Source organism: Drosophila santomea, chromosome 3L, assembly GCF_016746245.2.
Source record: "Drosophila santomea strain STO CAGO 1482 chromosome 3L, Prin_Dsan_1.1, whole genome shotgun sequence".
NCBI lineage: Eukaryota > Metazoa > Arthropoda > Insecta > Diptera > Drosophilidae > Drosophila > Drosophila santomea.
Genome location: NC_053018.2, coordinates 13,069,834 through 13,089,120, shown reverse-complemented (window position 1 = coordinate 13,089,120; position 19,287 = coordinate 13,069,834). Strand labels below are relative to the sequence as shown.

At 38.3% G+C, this 19,287-nt stretch overlaps 1 protein-coding gene across 3 annotated transcripts; it reads left to right on the top strand.

Annotated features, from left to right (window-relative positions):
* Positions 1-780: 780 nt before the first annotated feature.
* Positions 781-19,239, top strand: LOC120450213 (facilitated trehalose transporter Tret1-2 homolog). 3 transcript variants are annotated; one of them, XM_039633086.2, is made up of 5 exons: positions 781-1,109; positions 8,634-8,671; positions 16,448-17,068; positions 17,490-17,741; positions 17,816-19,239. In XM_039633086.2, exons 3-5 carry the CDS (start codon positions 16,472-16,474, stop codon positions 18,380-18,382), a joined length of 1,416 nt encoding a protein of 471 aa, XP_039489020.1. In that variant the 5' UTR covers positions 781-1,109; positions 8,634-8,671; positions 16,448-16,471; the 3' UTR covers positions 18,383-19,239. The 3 variants fall into 3 exon arrangements, with proteins under 3 accessions (XP_039489020.1, XP_039489021.1, XP_039489019.1); XM_039633087.2 differs by having other exon boundaries at positions 793-890; XM_039633085.2 differs by lacking the exons at positions 781-1,109; positions 8,634-8,671 and adding an exon at positions 11,979-12,368.
* The last annotated feature ends 48 nt before the right edge of the window (positions 19,240-19,287 follow it).

Genomic DNA, 19,287 nt, shown 5'->3' with positions numbered 1-19,287 from the left:
TAACTCCAAAACATTACGTAAAGAGCTTACGTTGGTGGCGTAAGCCGCTACACAGTGCGCGAAATGAAGCTGCGGGTCCTCTGCCAAGGACAATGCCAACAGCATCCTGCCTCCCCGTGTCCTTTGGCCCCTTTACCCCCCCGTCCTCCCACATATTTTGATGACGTGATGAAATTCCATACTCTACCTTTGAGTTTACCCAATACTCGTGACGTCAACGGAACGCTTATCGTATTTTAAGCGCGTTTGGAAATTTAGCATAAGCCGTAACCGCAGCAACAAAATTACTGAGATGAAAGTACAACAACAAGTACATAAGCAGAGGAAAGGAGATGAAAGAGAGAATAAGAACATGAGCGCAAATTTCCCAAAACAAGAACAAAGTACTATGCTACACTGAAAAAAATGTGTATGGCTTAAAGTTCACGGGGAATTCGTATATGGTTTTTAGCTAATCGTTTACCATTGACCTAGCATATTATTAACTACTGGAAGAGTTGAAAAGTAAAAATAAATAAAATCTGTACACACTAAAATATATCTAAAAATGTTTTACAGATATTTGATATTTTATTTATAAAACTTATACCTTTTAGCTTTATTACCCCTCTTCAATAATCAAAAAGACTTTTGATATTTTAGAGAATAATTTATTAAACTATAACTATAAAATTGGATAATCAAATAGAGAACGTATTTTGTCTCTGTTTATCGGTGTATTTGGTGTGCTTTTCCGTCGCTGCGAACGGCGACGTCGACGAGGGAGGCCCGTCTATATCAATGCTATCAGTCGTTTTTGCGAATTCGAAGCGCGCGGTTCTGTTCCAGAAACCCGCAGCAGGATTCCATTGGAATAAGCCACTGATTTTGTCGTACATGTCCAAGTAACGGTGTGTTTTATGTGCGTGAATGTAAACTGTAATTTCGTTCGCCGCTGTATATTTTAATATAATTACGTGCACTTTCTTTGTGCAAAATAAGAACAGAGGAAATCAAAAAAAAAGGAGAGAAGGGAAAGTTCCGCTCTTCAAAGGACAATTCAAGTTCACGAATTCGAGTGGGAAGCTGCAGGGGCAACAACGAAACACGTGTGTTTGTTTTTTAGGCGGGTAAGTTTGATTTTCACCCGGTCTTTGAACGCAGTTTGAAAGCCACTGGCAGTTTTGAAAATACACCGAACACGAAAATTTATACCAAAATGCCGGACAAAGTGATAAATTACCGGCTAGAGGGAAAAGCAGAAAAATATTTCAAAATAAATGCAGAAACCCGAAACAACTTGAGTTCATTTTTAGTAGAAATATACGTACTCATATAAATGCGAAACCTGTGTGAAAATATCAGTTCTATATTTTCTAAATTTTCCACTAATTTCAAAATATTGAAAAAAGAATTCATCTGATTATGCGATGTTGTTTGTTCTGATTATCTATTCTTAGAAGTTTAAATATTTGAATTGAAATTTGTAAACAAGTGTTTAAACATTTTGGCTTTATTTAAATTACAAAAACGTTTTTATTTGGTATAACATATTGTTTATTTGAGTGTTTTTATTAATTTTAATATATATGCCATTTTATTATACATATAAGGCTTTCTTGTCACGGGATATGGAAAACCATGCAGTAAATAATTAACACAGATTATCATCAGTATATAAAAACATTTCAAAAACTTGTTGAACATTAGGAAATACTTTTTTGGACGTCAAAGATTGAACAGAAAGAAAATGAAATTTAAAAACAAGCGTCAACAAAAAATATATTTTTTCAAATAAAAAGTACACTTGTGTTAAATAGTACACTTTTCAGATAGGGATTTAAGCAGTAAAAGAAATTGTGTGGGAAAGACATAAATATACGAAGAAAGAGAGAGAAGTGAAGCATTTCTAAGCGGCTTTTGATGTCCATTCTATGTCAATGGGTAAAACTGAAAGTGGTGCACTTAGTCAATCAGTGCATTCCCCTATTATGAATAGGGGCAGGCATTTGTGGAGTAGAACAATGTGAGGGGTTGGAGCTCCCTAGTTTAGCACTTGCCATTTGAATGTTTCGACAGTAAACAATGATTAATTAGGGACTGTGACATGCGTTTCGGAACTGAACTATGTCTATAGAGTCGAGTGGGGAACATGTTATTCCGCCTTCGATGGGGGAAAAGCTTTGTGCTGAGTTAAGCGTAAACTTGATGAGACACTGGAACGTGCCAAATGTCCACATGGGCTGTAAACAAATTCGATTCATTAAATACACGATCTACACACTTATTTATGGCATGATCCCACTCTGCTCGCTTTAAATTCCCGAACATAACTTTTCCCAACCGCAAAGTACTTCCAGGTATCTGCCCAGTAATCTGAAAAACCCCCTGGGCAAACCTTTCTGAATAAGTTATAGTCAAAACTCGAGTTTATATTCAAATGGATAGGGGCGTTATAAAAACGGGAAAAGAATCACGTACTTTGGGGCTCCTGAGAAATTCTGAACTTTTTCTGATCGAAATAAAAACAATCTCCTTTTATTAAAGTTTTGTTTTTGTAGATCAATTGATAAGTTTATAGAAACCCCTGCGATTGCCTTGGAAACAACTTCATTGCTGATAAGTAACTGAAATTGATTGACTGGGCTTTATGTGCACTTCAAATTGTGGACCCTGATCCAAAAAAGAAAGTGACGGTAAAGTTCAAAGGAAATGTATAATATTTATCAAAGTTCTTGGGTTTTCAGACTATTAAACTGAGATATTCAATTAACACTGGTATTTCTAAACTTCACAACCTTTCCAAACAAACCCAGTCCTTAAATACCTAACGCTTACTAGGTATTCCAAGAATATGCAGTTATTTTGTCGATATAGTTCAGGAATGAAAAATAAATATGAAGTAAACATAAGTCAGACTTTGTTTACACCCAACGCCCTTTCTCCGATTTTCATTTACTCGTAACCAAACTCGGTTTGTTCATCGAAGTCAATTCATTTACATTTTTTTACGAGTTCGTTGCTTATCCACTAAAAACAACACTTTGTGCAGTTGCACATAGCAAAAACCAAATCCAATTAACTCGGTCTAGTTCAAGGGCAAGTCAACTATTTTCCAGTGAATTATCTAGCAACAAAAACGGGGATTTTTTGGGTGAAATGGAGAAGCTATCCCTAGATTTGCATATAGGAAAATTAGTGGCGGGGCATGTGAGATTTTCCCCAGCCACAATGCATCAGAATTGAAAGCCGTAATGGGAGAAATTAACATCACGTGTCGCGACAGGTAATTGACAAGGGGGCGGAATGGGTGCAGGGGGCGTTGGGTGGTTGTAATTGAATAGAAGCATTGTGACGTCAGGGAACCCGGTCGTTTCACCTGCGAAATGTAAACAAACTGCAGTGACCCACACATAGATGCGATTACAAGATACAGATACATTCCGCTGGCCTTGGCCATGTTGACTCATTTGTGTGATTGGCTTTTAATCAATGAAAGGTGTCGACAACTATTTGCATAACGAAAGTGAAATACCACATTTCTTTGTCAAGTTCATGTGGCTAATTTAGCGTGTTCCCACATATATCCTAGTCTTTTGAAATGTATCTTTTTGCATTTAAATCACCGCACTGGCTACAAGCTGCTAAAAATAATGCGTAAGAAATTTCTGTGACGTCAAGTTGGGAAATCAAAGGCGCATAAACTGTTGGCGACACCCACACTTTGGCTGGGAAAATGTGAGATATTTTCCTGCACCCAAACAAGCTGAAAAATTCTCGGCGGAGAGGAAAAAGTTGGACAATTTATTGCTAGAAATATTTATAGACCTTTGGCTGGTATACGCATCAATATCTTCCCTAGATTTTCTCTTTCATAAAATATACTTTACATATTAAAAACCGAGCCCCTTAACAGAAATTCCACATTCTTACTCTTAGCAAAGATGAAAAGAGTTCAAAACCGTTCGTGGCTTTAAAAGTTCACAACCTCCCCACTTTTTGATGCCGCTTGGATCAATGATCTCTGTTGTTAAGTGCATTACTTAAACACAGTTCACGTTTCAAAAATTAAAATCATCTTAAAATATGAATGAAAGGGGTATTTTTGAGATAATCTTGTTTAACATTTCGCACTTCGTTCACAGAATTTCTGGTTTTGCTTATGTGCTAAACATGTAAACAATTATATTTGAACCGTCAGCATCACGTACTATAATGTGTTATTTAATATACCATTTACTTTATACACTCTGTGAACTTTTGTTAAAATGTAGTTCCTCTTCCCACCAGCTGTTCCATCTACGGAAGGTTTGGGTTTTTCCGCGAATTCTGTGGGAATACTAATCAGATCGCAGCCAGACTCGGCAAATCAACAAATAATATTCACACCCCGCACCTGTGATCTCCATCCACTGAAACAATCAGTCAATCAACTGCAGTGACGCTGATGACTACTTTTCAATTCACTTTTTATATGGATCTGCCGAGTTACGCACTAACATATATCAGATTACCTGTAGTACTGGGCTCTTAATTCAGCAAACGGAAATGGATCATTAAATGCCAGATTAGCGGGTGCAAAAATAAGTGCAAATTAAAACTGGCAATTTCCCGTTATAAATGTCACTTAAACTTTGAGCTAAACTATTTTGTTTTACCTAATCTGCAAAGGAAATTCTATAGTTTATGCAATAGGAGTTGCAGTAGAAACCTGATAAATTCAAATATTTACTTGAATAAGTTACCTTTCTATTTCAACGTAACCAATTTGTTATGACTCCTTTTAAATTTAGCTTAAAGCTGTTGTTCTCGTTAACAAATAACAGCAGCCAACTTATATAAATTCTCCTTGGCTCCCTCCATATTTAACTTTTCTGAAAACAACATTACATTCGTTTTGGATGTATTTATAAATTTCCATCTGTTTTCTTGGAGATTTCGTAACGGGGCTGGCTCATTATCGTTGCAGCTAAACTGGTTATTTGTGTCGGCTTATTTCAAAAAGGTTCTTTGTTCTTTTCTCGCTGCCTTCTAAATTAATTGAATTGCGGAAATCGCAGATAAGCGATATTACATAAACATTTGGTTATTTCAGCAATCGATTCAATTTGTACTTGAAGATTTCAGCTCGGAGACGAAAAATGTCAAAACAAAACTATTAGATTTACCCTCGCACTTTGGTTCAATGTTATTGGAGGTTTTTATGGGCGGAGGCGTGAAATATTTAATACAATTTTAAATAATACATTGGAATAATTCGACGAGCCTTCTGTGTGGTCTTAATTTCTTATCAGCGTCATATTTCAAATTTTGTTTGACTTTTGACTCAAAACACTCATATTTGCCGTTGAAATAGGCGATATTTCTGTTATCAGGCTAAGAAAACACATGACAAACTGTCAAAGAAAATTCCATCCACACGCGCCAAGCAAAAGATAGTAAATCAAAAAGGCACGTCTATAACTTCAATTTTAATTCAATTTTTCGTAATTTTTCACTAAGGCATTTCCCTTTTCAAGGGGAAAAGTGAAATTACAGCTTTGGAAATGTAATAACATGCGATTAAATGATTGAAACGCTCTCAAGTGGGGCAAATATTTGCTGGGCATAATCGAAAACATTTACCATGAATGCTATCTTGTTTATCCATCGTTACAGTTGATAGTAGCCTGTTGGATTGTGCAATTGGACAATTAATCAAGTAAATAGAAGATATATTAACGATACTTGCGTTATTCTTCGCAGATAAGTTGAACACGAGTGATAACAGCTCGTAAATGTGGGAAAACGGCTTTGAATCTTGAAACTCAATACGATAATGACCCGAATTGGCCCACTTCATAGGAGAGCCTTGTAAACTAGCAAGCTCAAGTGCAAAATGGGGATGATAAGGGTTTGAAGTGACTAAAGTGTGCTAATAATGCATGGAAATCTAATAAAATACTTGTGCGACACATTAAATCTAATGAGGATCTCGGCTTGTCTTATCATCTCTATTTGATTTGGGTATTAATCAACTGCAGCTACTGTTTAACCCGTCATCCACACAGAGGCACTTGGGATTAAACGGACCTTGGGACTGCGATTCGCAATCGGTAGAGCTTTTTACATTTTCCAGCCACTAGGATCCCAGCACAAACAGTCGGCGAACGAGATGAAAATGTGCCCACCCAGCAGAAATAATATGTTCAATTATAAATTAATAATGTGTATTTATTGAGATCAGCGTCTAGGCGTCGTTCCACATGGGCTGATAAACCCAGCGAACTCCCGGCGAATGCACTCGCCTCAATATCACAAATAATCAGCCTTATTGCCATCTTTTGGGGCTCGTCTCCAAGATCCAGCCTGCGTCAACACGAGCCCACATTTGGCGCCTATAAATAATGTGATAATCGGAGTATGTCAACAGCGGCTAAATAATAATGGCACTACATTGGCGATAGTCGCTCGTTACGCAAATCAATGGCAAAGACTTTGAACTTGTACCTTCCACGAACAGGGCTCATTAGCCGGCCGACTTCACGGTTGATCAATGCCCATCGGCATATTAATATTGAGCCTTAGCTCAGCACTCATACCGTCCATGGGGCAATCTAATTCTTAAGCCACAAAGTAGCCTCATAGTTATTGCAATTATGTCGTGCTTGAAAAAAAACTCGGAATGAAAGGAATTTCAAGTGGTGTGGATTTTAATACAGTTCAAAGATTGATCGCGTGAATTTCGAAGTGTTCGATTCGTTAATCGCAAACTGTACGAACTCAACGCAGTGAAAGTTGATAAGCTATAACTTATATTTTGAAGTGCTGATCAAGAATAGCACAAATTTTCAACTTGGAGCAAGAGAGATAAATGATTAACAAACCAATTACAAATAATCTTATTATAAGTACAAAAATATAAGGGATTTGTCAGTAAACAAGCTCGTTTAATACCTTTTAAACCATGAGCTGGTAGATTAAAAAACTTTTGGCCCCACAAGTTGTATCTCCTATTACTCAACTCCTGTGTGTGTTATCCATATTACTGTCAAATCTTATCGCATTAAGCAATACATTTTGAATGACTTTCCTCAGAATGTTTTTATTTTATCTGAGCGCAAGCAGATCATAAAGATTTCTTTTAATCAAAGTAAAGTGCGCTCAATTGGCACTAATAAATTCCGAGCTAGGTAGACCGACGATGCCCAGATATTTAAAGTATTTTCGCTTTTCACTGAATTTAATAAGGAAATCTCTTGTTAAGGCTGCGCTGCGTGTGACTATTGCTACGATGGTGATGATGTGGGGGTGTGTTCGGCGCCAGTTCTTCTATATATTCGTAGTATTTTATGGTGTCCCTTGTCATATTTATAGCTCTACGAGCTGTCAATCAAAGGTTTTTGGAGCCCGGTACTCGTAGTCGCAGGCCCCGATTGACCGATCCAATAATGCACTCGACCTGCGATTTGTGGCTGCACATAAATATTTCGAATACTTAACGTGAACCATATCTGGAATGGTGTTATATGGAAATCTATTGGTTCGTAAACCGATTTGGCAGCCAAAATACACTGGGGGTGACATGCCTGCGATAAGGTCCTGCGATAAGCCCAATTGCCGATACCGAAATACCCCCTGTGGGAAGTGGATCCAATATCGCCACGCTGTAGCTTCATGGTGATAAGGATATGCGATAATAGCACCTCCTACATGCCAAAATTCAGTCTTCTTTCTTCTGTCTGCCTGACTGTCTGACTAACATAACAATTTGATCGATGGTTGTAGCCATCCTATATTTTTTTGGCAATAAATTGGTAATGTATTCTGGGGGCAGATAAGACCTGTACATTGTTGTGATAAACTGTGCCTTGTCATTTATTTATGGGTTAAGGTGTTCCAACGCTTATCAGGGTAGCGTTAAGAGCCATTTAAATACATTTATTGGATGAAAGACCTATAAAGTTTATTTAATTATTATTCAGATGGCTAACAAATATAATTAAGACGTACTCCAAACGAAGGACTTATTGAGTAGATACCTTCATCGTACTTCATTTTAAAATTTTTTACATTGAATATACTTTTGAGAGCTCTGAAAGTGCGACTATGATTCATTTCCAGTAAAACACAACAAACGAAAATGTCACAAGTGTTTCTGGAACTTCCTCTACGATAAAATATTATTTGAATTACTTATTTACCCGGCAAAATATCTCCTACTGTTTGAATCATTTCTACACTTCTTCGTTCCACAACTCAAATACACAGTTTGAGAGTCATTGTTACAAGTGGATATATAGGAATACAACTTTTTCGTAAAGGAAAGCTTTCGCATGAACAAGCTTTTTGTCCGTTAGCAAACCTAAAATTCGAAATGACACTATCTAAAAAAGTAATTATTATTTATAATATATAAGCAAATATTTTAAATTAGAAGTATAAATTATAAATAATTATTTTTATAAAATGTTTTTTATTTATCTTATATTATTATGTATATGTATAATATATATTCAAAATGTACACATTCAATGTTAATGGGAATTGCAATATATCATTTTAAGACAACCTGAACATGAACATCTGATAAGGATGCAGATAAATTTTTTATTTTTATTAAAATTGCATTGTTAACCTCAATTTCACTGGGAAATTTCAATTTTTCATTTCAGGAACTGCAGTTAAAATTCGCAATCTGTGATCGTTGACTGTGAGTAAACAAAGAACATACATTTAACTATAATTAAATTTTAATTTATACCACGTCAGCTAGACATTGACCCAAAATTAAGAGATACATTTACAGCGACGAAGAGCTTTCATTTAAAAAAAACACGAATAAAAGTCGCATAAAGCGCACAGATTTTAAAACAAATTTCACCAGTTTACGGAGAAATTGCATGCCTTTGCTCGCATTTACTTTGCCAAGGACAAGGCAGCCGCGTTTGTGGCCCAAAGTATATGTATATCCATAGATACATTCACCTTGAGGTCGTTGCCGAGGAATAATTATTGATTTTAGACCCTGCTGGCTGGTGGGTGGCTAAGCAGAATTTATCAAATTCGGTGCTGTTTACATCATGTTGGCCCTGTCACAAGTTCAAATGTAGGTCGTACTTAAAAGAAACAAAAATGGATTTGACTTGTGGGTGTTTATGGTGGGTCAGCAGAAATTTTTGGTGGCTGCACTTGAACCAACAGACAGCCAAATCGCGTGATTTTCGTGGGCCAACGAATGATTTTCGTAAGCAAGTGCAGAGAAATATTTACATTTGCCCACAGACAAAGAGACGTACAAGTATGATACATATTTATTTAGTTTTCTTTGGCATGCGAAAGGGGCTCGTTTTACGCTGTAGCCGATTCTGATTGGTTCCGATTTTTGGGGCTTGGCTTCCGTGACGTCACACGGCGCACGCCCCTCTAAAAAGCGATATATCTAACAGATACATACATCAACACGAATGCGTGACGTAGCTGCTGCTGACGTAGTTTCAATGGAATGGTGAACAAAATGCAGAGCCTAAGTCAACTTGGCCCACTGCTAATGAGCTTTCTGTTGCATAACGCCGGTGGAATTTTATCGTTTCACCCTTTTGGCCTTTTCCACCGTGTAATTAGTATGTATAGTGTTACGCTGCGTGCGCTGGGTGTAGATACAGATACTTTCAGTAGATGCAGATACTTTCTGTATCTACGCAAACGCTTTCGCAGCAGGTGAGCCTGCTTTTAGGCGCTCTGCGAGCCTGTTCCCATCGTGGAGCGTGCCAAATGTTTGGTTGTGTTTCAAGTCCCGCCGCAAGCTGCGCGTTAACGCCCCCTGCCACCAGCGGGGGGTTAATGGGAGCGGGCACAAGGACAAGGTTAAGGGTGCTCGCCAAGCGCGTTTGCAAAACGATAACGGGGTTGCGTTAGAACAAGCTCACTGTGACGTACTTTTAAAGTGCGTACAGTCATAAAAATTCCGTATTAAAACTATTTTGTTTTATTTTTATGTTATTTTTATTAACGCCTTTATTGCGAAGTTATCTTAGGAGTAACTTTTAATAATTTTGTCTCTGGTACTTTGATGATATCTTTAAAGATATTTTTAAATATTATATCTTAATGTTATTATTGTATTTATTCTTTTATTTTTTTAATTAGTTTGTATTTAAATATATTTATATTTATGATATTAGGATTTTAAATATTTTCTGTATGCTCTTTATTGGCCAAATATTCTTTTTATACACTTAAATATTTTTTACGTTTTTATAATATTTTTATTTCTGCGCAAAAGCTTCCTTGAGTATAATTTTAAAATCCCATGTGCCTGAATAAATTATAAAATGCCTAATGCATTTCACGTTCATATGTACATACTTACATACATTTAAATGCCTGTGAAGTCCCAATAAAAATTCCTGTAACTTAAAAATAATTTCACGAGCTTATTTAAAGATCATTTGTATGCAGAAAATTTCCATAAGTTCTCACGAAGAATCAACTTGATTCTGGCCTTAAACATTTCGATATAAAAAGTGTACTCACACTATCTGACCCATTTATGGCTTTGGAGCAGTGTGATGTTTGTTTATTAAAAAGGGCCAAAGCGTGAAAATGGTTAAATTCACCCACCTAAAGCGGCAACCTATTATGCTCAGTGGCAGCCGTGTTTTCCGGCCACACAACAAACGTGATCCATTGAACGTACCCACTCGCAGCTAGGCAAATAGTACTCCCCGCCTGGCCAAATGGAATTGGAATTGATAATGGAAATTCTACAATTTGAACAAGCATTGAGTGTGCACAAAGATATATCTATAGATCCATGTATCCCCCGATTCGGTAGGTGGAAGGAGAGAGAGTGCATTTGCTCGGCTGGCTTTGTGTCTATATAATCATTCTGTGCATACGGAAGCTCAGTAAACAGAAAGACACATGGCCATCTACATATATTGTAAAGTTTCAGGTTAACCCGTTTCTTTATCTGTCAATATATAATAATATATACGCTTTAGTAGAAGAAACAATTATTAATATAATTTGGGAGTTTTTTAATTAAAATGTATACCTTATATAAACATTAATTTTAAACAGTCTGTCTTCATGAATCCTTAGTTTAAAAAAGATGTACTTATTTTGTTATTTAATAATATTATAAAATGAATTCTACAAATTTATTTATTATACCTTTTGCTGTTTTAAATTTCAAAAAGTTATATATATTAGATACGTTACTTTAGATGGACTGAAATCAATAGCTTTCCTTCATATCAAAGTTCTCAATCAGCGCAAATTAAGGAATAGTCCTTTGACAATTCGGATCAATTGCAAATGCATAAATCTGCATTGCCTTGACTTAATGGAGAGGCAGATGCAACAAGCGGAAACCCAGGAGATGCACCCCATGAGCTGGGTAGTGCATCAAAGGTGGCATCCACATGCACACTTACAGCCACATCAATGCCGCGTTGAATGCAATTTCGAGCAGAACGATCCGAAATACAATCAGAAAATCTGAGCAACGAAGGCGCCTGCAATTCCAGTTTGGATTTTGCCGCCAAGAGTCAATAGCCTCCTATGGATATAGTCTTCACCCCAATGTATGGTCGCTGGAGAGCGGTACCAGACCAGTTTTCCGAGGCCCAAGACCAAACCGAAAGAGAGCCAGCCAGCAAGAGAATCCGGGGAACTGGGAGAGCGGCGAGTCCACATAGTAGAGCCCGGCGGAGGCCTTTTTAATGTTTGGCGCGCCATTTGCTAGCCAACATTCGTTGCGTGCGGTTAAAGATACAAAGATACTCTCGGCGCACAAATAAGATACTCGCGAGTGCCACGGCGGAAACATCGATGAATCAACCGATACATATCCCAAAATATCCAAATATCTGAAACGCAACTCGTGTCATATCACCCAGTTCACTGGCTAATTAGACGGGCAAAGAAGGGCCAACAAAAAAAATACATTTTTGGACAACAACATGTTTGATTGTTGATGCGCATGCGCCTTAAAGTATTCCATGCTACGTGGGTGGCCGACGTGTTAAAGGACAAAAACGCAAGCCAAAGGACATTTCTCAGGCGTTGACGCATTGCTCAACATTATCATATCGCCAGCTAAAGTGCAGTTCCAAGTGAGAAAAGCGGCTAGAAATAAACGGATAATCGCCGAAGAATATTGAAATACATATCCCCCAATCGTAACTGTGCAATCCTACCGAAGTTTACATAATCCCTTCGCCATGTCCACCGCATCATCGAGCAACTCCAGCGGCGAGGAGCCCAACAAAAAGTCCGGCTCCAACAACGAGGAGAGCTCCCACCTGCTGGAATCCGCCGAAAATGGAGCCAAGTACGGCTCCAGACAGCCGGTCAAAATCGTCAAAGCCAGCGATAATGGACGCACTAGCTCCACCCCACATGTACGCAAAAATTCGCATGATTCCATAGATACGAGCACTAAGAAAAATTTCCCATATCATTTGTTCGAAAATTTGCTAATTATGAATAATTTAACTTCTGTTATTCCTTTTTTCTCATTATGCTCTATTCAGTGTTTTTTCTCAGTGCTTGCTTAACTTAAATAATTTAACGCTGACCAGCTGGCTAGCCAAGTTAAAGTGCATCTTTTGATGTTGACCTTGGTTGAGACCACGGCGAAAGTCCAATTAACGAAGTGTGAAAAACGAGACAGGAAATAAAGTTGCTTAAGCAACAAAATACAGATGCGCTCCACTATAAAAAAATAATCAAGTTATGATGCCTTTCAAAAGTAAGGGCATTAAAAATCTGCGTTGTAGCTCCGAATGTTTGCTCAAAATAGGCAAACAATCTTAGTTGTTGGAAGAGTAAATGGGGAGCAGAAAGCAGAAAGATGTTGCCGCAAAAAGATACGAGATATAAATAGTTTACCAGGCAATTATCAGGCCGAAATGAGTATTTTTCCAATTCCAAAAGCTATCTCTGTCAAGCGAGCACAATCACAGAAACTAGAGTATAATTTGCTTTTCTGTACTTACATGCTAGCACTGCACATATTTTCAGCGATAAACAATAAGAACACAATAATGTTTTTCAGTGGACTTTATCTTAAATCCAGTATGTTTTCCTGCATTCAGAGTGCTAAGCGTTCATTGATGGATCGCACAGCTTATCAAACTAATGAGTTCCGTTCCAAAAACAATGTGGAAACTTTCTATTTTTATTTGGTTTTATGTTGGACAAGGTCACAATAGCCAAAAGAAGACTATGAAATACAAATCATTACCTATAGGAAAACCATTTTGCCTTTCAAAGAATAATGTGATAAGTGAGCACTTCAAAAATAGGGGCGTATCCCCTATTCCCCGAAGGTAGAATTTATAAATAACAATAGTCACAATATGGATTTGCTTTGGAATAACCCAAACATATATAATAATTTTCTCTGACAATTCAATTGAAACTCGTTCCCCCGAATTTCCAAAATGAGTCAACAATTTTGTGGGTGTTTATTTTAGTACGTATAACACACGATTTAAATGTGCCACCCCTTCGAAAACTCTAAAAATTTAACTTATACACACACTGGAATGATTTTATGAGTAGCATTTGAATACGTTTTAAAATGCGACCCACAAAATTATAAAAACTCGACCAGTTCGATAACAAAGTGTGGCACATTTTTCGAATATCAATGAGTTGCCCTAAATGGTTCGTTATGATGGTTATAAAGACATCACCGTTTTCACTTTCATTGTCATCGTAATAACCACCAAATTAAGCTATTATAAAACAAGTTTGAACATTTTTGGGTTTAATACTAAAAGTGCCACGAAATACTCAAGGCCTAGGGTTTTGAGGAATTATTTAAAAAATTAGAACAATCGCTTTACATATGGAAATAATTTTCATTAAATTCCCGCTAATAAAAACAGTTTTCTTGAAATGCGGTAGTAATCTTTCAAACTACTTATATGCAAATTTTATGGTCAATAGCCCGGGATTATTGTGCATATATAAACCTAGACCACTAAATAATTATGGAGTATTTAAGCGGAATTTGCTTATGCTCTACAGTTAACCAGTTTAGTGGCATGCCATAAGCCATATTAAATTACCATTCTTACTTATGACGCGCACTGTTGCGCCTGCCACTGACATTGAAACGAACTTGGACCTCCACCCATATTTAGCCAGTATCATCAACGTGTTGAGGGGGGGATTTAGCACCCAAAAAAGGGGGGGTACCTGGGTTCCTAGAACTGCCTTTAACTGGCAGTAATACTAAATTTAGATACAGAACGACAGGCAGCCAATGGATTGACCACACTAGCCGCAGACGGAACCCAAACGAACCAAGGTACAGAATCGTGGACAGATATCGATTTCAGACGATTCAGACGCGATTTGAACGCTTCGTTTACTCTCGACTGGCAATCTGGAGGTGTGTCCCCAGTCGACCAGAGCCAAGTGACAGTTAATATGTGGGCGTATACGCCCTGTTTGCACATGGCCTTCTCCTTCTTCTCCTTTTTCCAGCTGCAAATCCCGGCCTGCATTTTCACGGAAGTGATTTGTTCTCTGCTCCTTCGTTTCGCGTGGGTCGAGATTGGCAATGGCACTTTGAGTGGGATTTGTGAGTGGGCGGCGACACATGGTATGAAGCAAGTTAGAGGCGACGACAAAATGGCCATAAATTACTCATATGCACCAGGCGAAATGGCTCTTACACTGGTCTCTAAGATCTGAATGCAATGAGCGAAAATATTATGATAATGAGCGCTATTGTATCTAATATCTGTAAAAGAATCCATTTAGCGACTAATGGAATTTACGCCTTGCTACAGAACAACAAAATATATTGTTTAAATGTTGCCAAGCTTCGAATTTATTGAAAGCAATTCGATCAGGCCCTCTTTCTTCGCACAAAAATGTACAAATCACGTATAGCACGTGCCAATTGCAAAGTAAGAGGATATGTAACATAAATATACGCTATTTCGATTTTGTATATTCATAAATTCTATGGAACAACTATAAAATATTTGTTTACAAATTTATGTTAACGTGTTAAGAATAACGTGTCATAGGTCAAGTTTAATCAAAATGGAATATATCCATTTAGGAAAAAAAACCAAAACACACCCCCTTCAAGCTCAGAAAATAAAGCACAACATTGTTTGTAAACATGGAAATATCTTTAAAAAGCTTTCGATAAATAAAAGCTGTGATATAGCTGACTGATATGATGATATGCCGGTCTGCGAGATTCTTAAACACGTTCATGTATGGAATTTGGGCAACTTACTGATTAGGCACGCGATAACCTAAGCTATATGTACTTATGTATAATATATGTATATGCCGATTCCAAAGTAATTTATGGCCAACGAACGGAAGTCAACGAGTATGGTTAACAATGTGGTCAAACATTATATGAGTAGTTAATTGGTGCTGCTTGACTGATCTTAGCACCTTGAAGGGGGACTAAAATAAAGTGGAATGTATTTACTTCTACGAAATATCTATAAGTAGAATGGAATCGAAGTGAGTGGCTAATACTAATGGGTTATTTTGGCACGATGATTATCTTTTATGCGTTTTAAATTATTACGTGTACCTATGGCAAACGTATGTATGTACATTAGTGCTCTATATATGAAACGCTTAATTAGGTAATTTCCATTTACTTAATCGCCTTGAATGTTTTTAAGACCGGCACTTGATCAATGAAAATTCTTGTACTTATAAGCATAAGCTGATAGAGTTGCTAAGATAAGTGGAAACACATGGACATAATAATAGTACTTTGCGTCTCAACTTTCTAAGTTCCCATGCGGCATCCCTAACTTCAAATATTCCCACCGATTCCTCGGTGGTCTTATGGGATTTTTCTGTCCAAAGCGTTCAGATACGAACCACTCGGCATATGAATGATATTAAGTGGCGAGTGCGCTCGAACTTGGCTTAATTTGGGTGCTACTTTGTTTGTTTATGTGACTGGTACAATGAAATAATGAAGCACTTGAGCACAATCGGAATGGGAACGGGAAGAGCATAGCCATGGCCCCTAGTTTTGATATTTTTTGGGGCCGGGAGAGTGCAATAAATTTGGGGGCACAGGCATTTGACGAAGTGCCCACTATCGGACCTCCAATAAATGTCCTAATCACTGAGCTGGGGGTTCTGACCTTATCAAGAACCATGGCATGATAATACTTGTAGGTAGCTAATTGCTGGCCACCAGTCTAATTCAGTTGGTCAGAGCAGAACGATCTAATTAAAAGTGAAAAGTAACGTATTATGTTAAATAAGGATAAATGTACATTTACTTAAATATGCATACTGAATCAGTTTATATCTTAAACAAAATATGCCGATAAAGGACAACGATCCTGTTGCCCTATTAACTACACAAATCAAAAATCATACCCACTCCTCATAGAAGTGTTTGCAGAATAGGCAACCAATTTTACTATTAAATTCAACATTTACTTATCAAAGCCTTTGTGCATTGCAGGATCAGGAGAATCTACTCGACAACATGGTGCACACGTCGACTTCGAATAACGCCCAGAAGTGGCCGCAATATGTCGCCGCATTGGCTGCAGCTGGTGGCGCCTTCGCCGCCGGTACCGTCCTGGGTTGGACATCGCCGGCCGAAACGGTGATCGTACAGGACCAGGAAGGATACGATTTCCCCATTGACGCAGATCAGTTTTCGTGGGTGGGATCGGCCATGACGCTGGGTGCCGCCTGTGTGTGCATTCCCATTGGCTTCCTGATCAATATGATTGGCCGAAAGTGGACCATGCTGTTGCTGGTGCTGCCCTTCATCCTCGGTTGGGCCATGCTCATCTGGGCATCCAATCTGGGTATGCTCTATGCCTCGCGTTTCATCCTCGGTATCGCCGGTGGAGCCTTCTGTGTGACCGCTCCCATGTACACGGGTGAGATTGCCCAGAAGGAAATTCGCGGAACGCTGGGCAGCTTCTTCCAGCTGATGATAACCATTGGTATCCTGTTCGTCTATGCTGTCGGAGCTGGTGTGAACATATTCTGGTTGAGCGTCATTTGTGGCATTTTGCCCCTCGTCTTTGGCGTCATCTTCTTCTTCATGCCAGAATCGCCCACCTACTTGGTAAGTTTTTTAGATTTTAGATTTCCAGTTCCATGAAACAAACTCTAAAGACACACAATGCAGTCATTGTTCATGTTTTTAAAGTATTATTTCGATTAGTTCGATTCAAACTAAGAGCTTAAGAGAAGCCAAAATTGTTCGAAGTTAAATAACCCGTTTCAAATACTTTTTTCTTTTCGCCTGCAAACAAACATTAATTTGTATAAAAAAGGGAATATTTTTTTAAATTAATATCTTAAATGCGCGCTATAGAAAGAATCCATTGGTCAGATATAATCTGCCAGTCAATCAAGATTAAACCTTGGGCAACCCCACCTTGTATATCTTTGAGATACGCAACCACCACGAGTTTGCCATCAACACCAGAAATTCCTTTTCAAGTGTAATTCAACATGTCTAATGACCAAATCCCCATCGACAGGTTTCCAAAGATCGGTCGGAGAACGCCATCAAGTCCATTCAATGGCTGCGTGGCAAGGAATACGACTACGAGCCAGAGCTGGCGGAGCTGCGTGAAATCGATCGGGAAACCAAGGCCAGCAAGGTGAACGTGTGGGCTGCCCTGAACCGTCCCGTCACTCGGAAGGCTTTGGCCATTAGCATGGGTCTTATGTTCTTCCAGCAGGTTTGCGGAATCAACGCTGTTATTTTCTACTCTTCGAGGATCTTTAAGGTGAGTGGGAATAGGAATATTTTGGAATTCCATCAGAAATAATTAATAAATTTGTCTCCTTCGCTCCATTTCAGGAAGCCAATACTGGCATCGGACCCCAGTGGGCAACGATCATCATCGGCATCATGCAGGTGGTGGCCACCTTTGTGTCCACCCTGGTTGTGGATAAACTGGGCCGTCGCATCCTTCTGTTGGCTTCTGGAATTGCCATGGCCATTTCCACCACCGCCATTGGAGTGTACTTCTACCTCCAGGACCAGGACATCGATCAAGTGGCAAATCTGGGCTGGCTCCCAGTGGGCAGCTTGTGTCTGTTCATCATCATGTTCTCGATTGGCTATGGACCGGTGCCATGGCTGATGATGGGAGAGCTCTTTGCCACCGACATTAAGGGATTCGCTGGATCGCTGGCCGGAACATCCAACTGGCTCTTGGCCTTTGTGGTTACCAAGACGTTTGTGAACTTGAACGACGGCATGGGCATTGGCGGAACCTTCTGGCTCTTCGCTGGTCTGACTGTTCTGGGAGTGATATTCGTTTTCCTCGCCGTGCCGGAAACGAAGGGCAAGAGTCTTAATGAGATTCAGCAGGAGCTGGCTGGCAACCGGTCGACTCCTGAAGCTATTCCCGCGGAAAAGTAAAGGTTCACCTGTGTCCACCTGTGAAGCCAGAAACGCAAATCGCAATTCGCAAACCGGAAGGCGAAAGACGGACCGGAAATCACTGTTAACTTGCTGTTAATATACGTTCGATTTAAGTTCGCGTTTAATGCAAGTATTTTGGCGTTTTCGATGGATGAATTTTTTTATAGAATTTAATATCCGCATAGATTTTCGGTTAAGTATAGCAGATTCAGATAAAGATGAAGAAAATTGCAGGAAACTATAACTAAGAGCGAAGACTGAAGGTCAACTGCAGAAAAGCCGCGATATTTTTTATTTTGCAGCCATAGAAAAGACAACAGCAATTTAAGAAAAAACATATATACCTATATATATCAATATAATGTATGTATGCTTATTTAGTGTTATTCATTCAACCAACGAAATCTGTTTTACAAAATTTTAAGGCATACTTGCATTTGTTCGGATTTTTACGGTGTTTGCAAGCATTTGTTCGATAATTCTTAATCTTATTGTACTATATTGTATGTCTATGTATATGAACTTTATGTATGTGTAGCTGTTTGGGTCTAAATTTCCAAAAGCATTCAGTCGATTCACTTAGCATAGCTCGTTTAAGTTATAAGCCACGCCATTTGCCAATATATTTATTTATGCCAAGTTAGCGAGAGGAAGATGTTTATATTTTATTTAGAAAAACCAAAATATACGCATTTTAAAATAATTTTCCAACCGATATTTGAATTTAATTTTATAATCGCTGAAAGCTATAAAGAAATCCCGTCTATCATTGTTAAACTTGCATATAGTATTTATGGAAAAATGTAAACTACCGAGTAAAATAAAAATATATCAATATATTTAATATGTTGTAACCGACTGTGTTATTTTTTTGGCCTCCTCAATGATTTGATGGTCCTTTA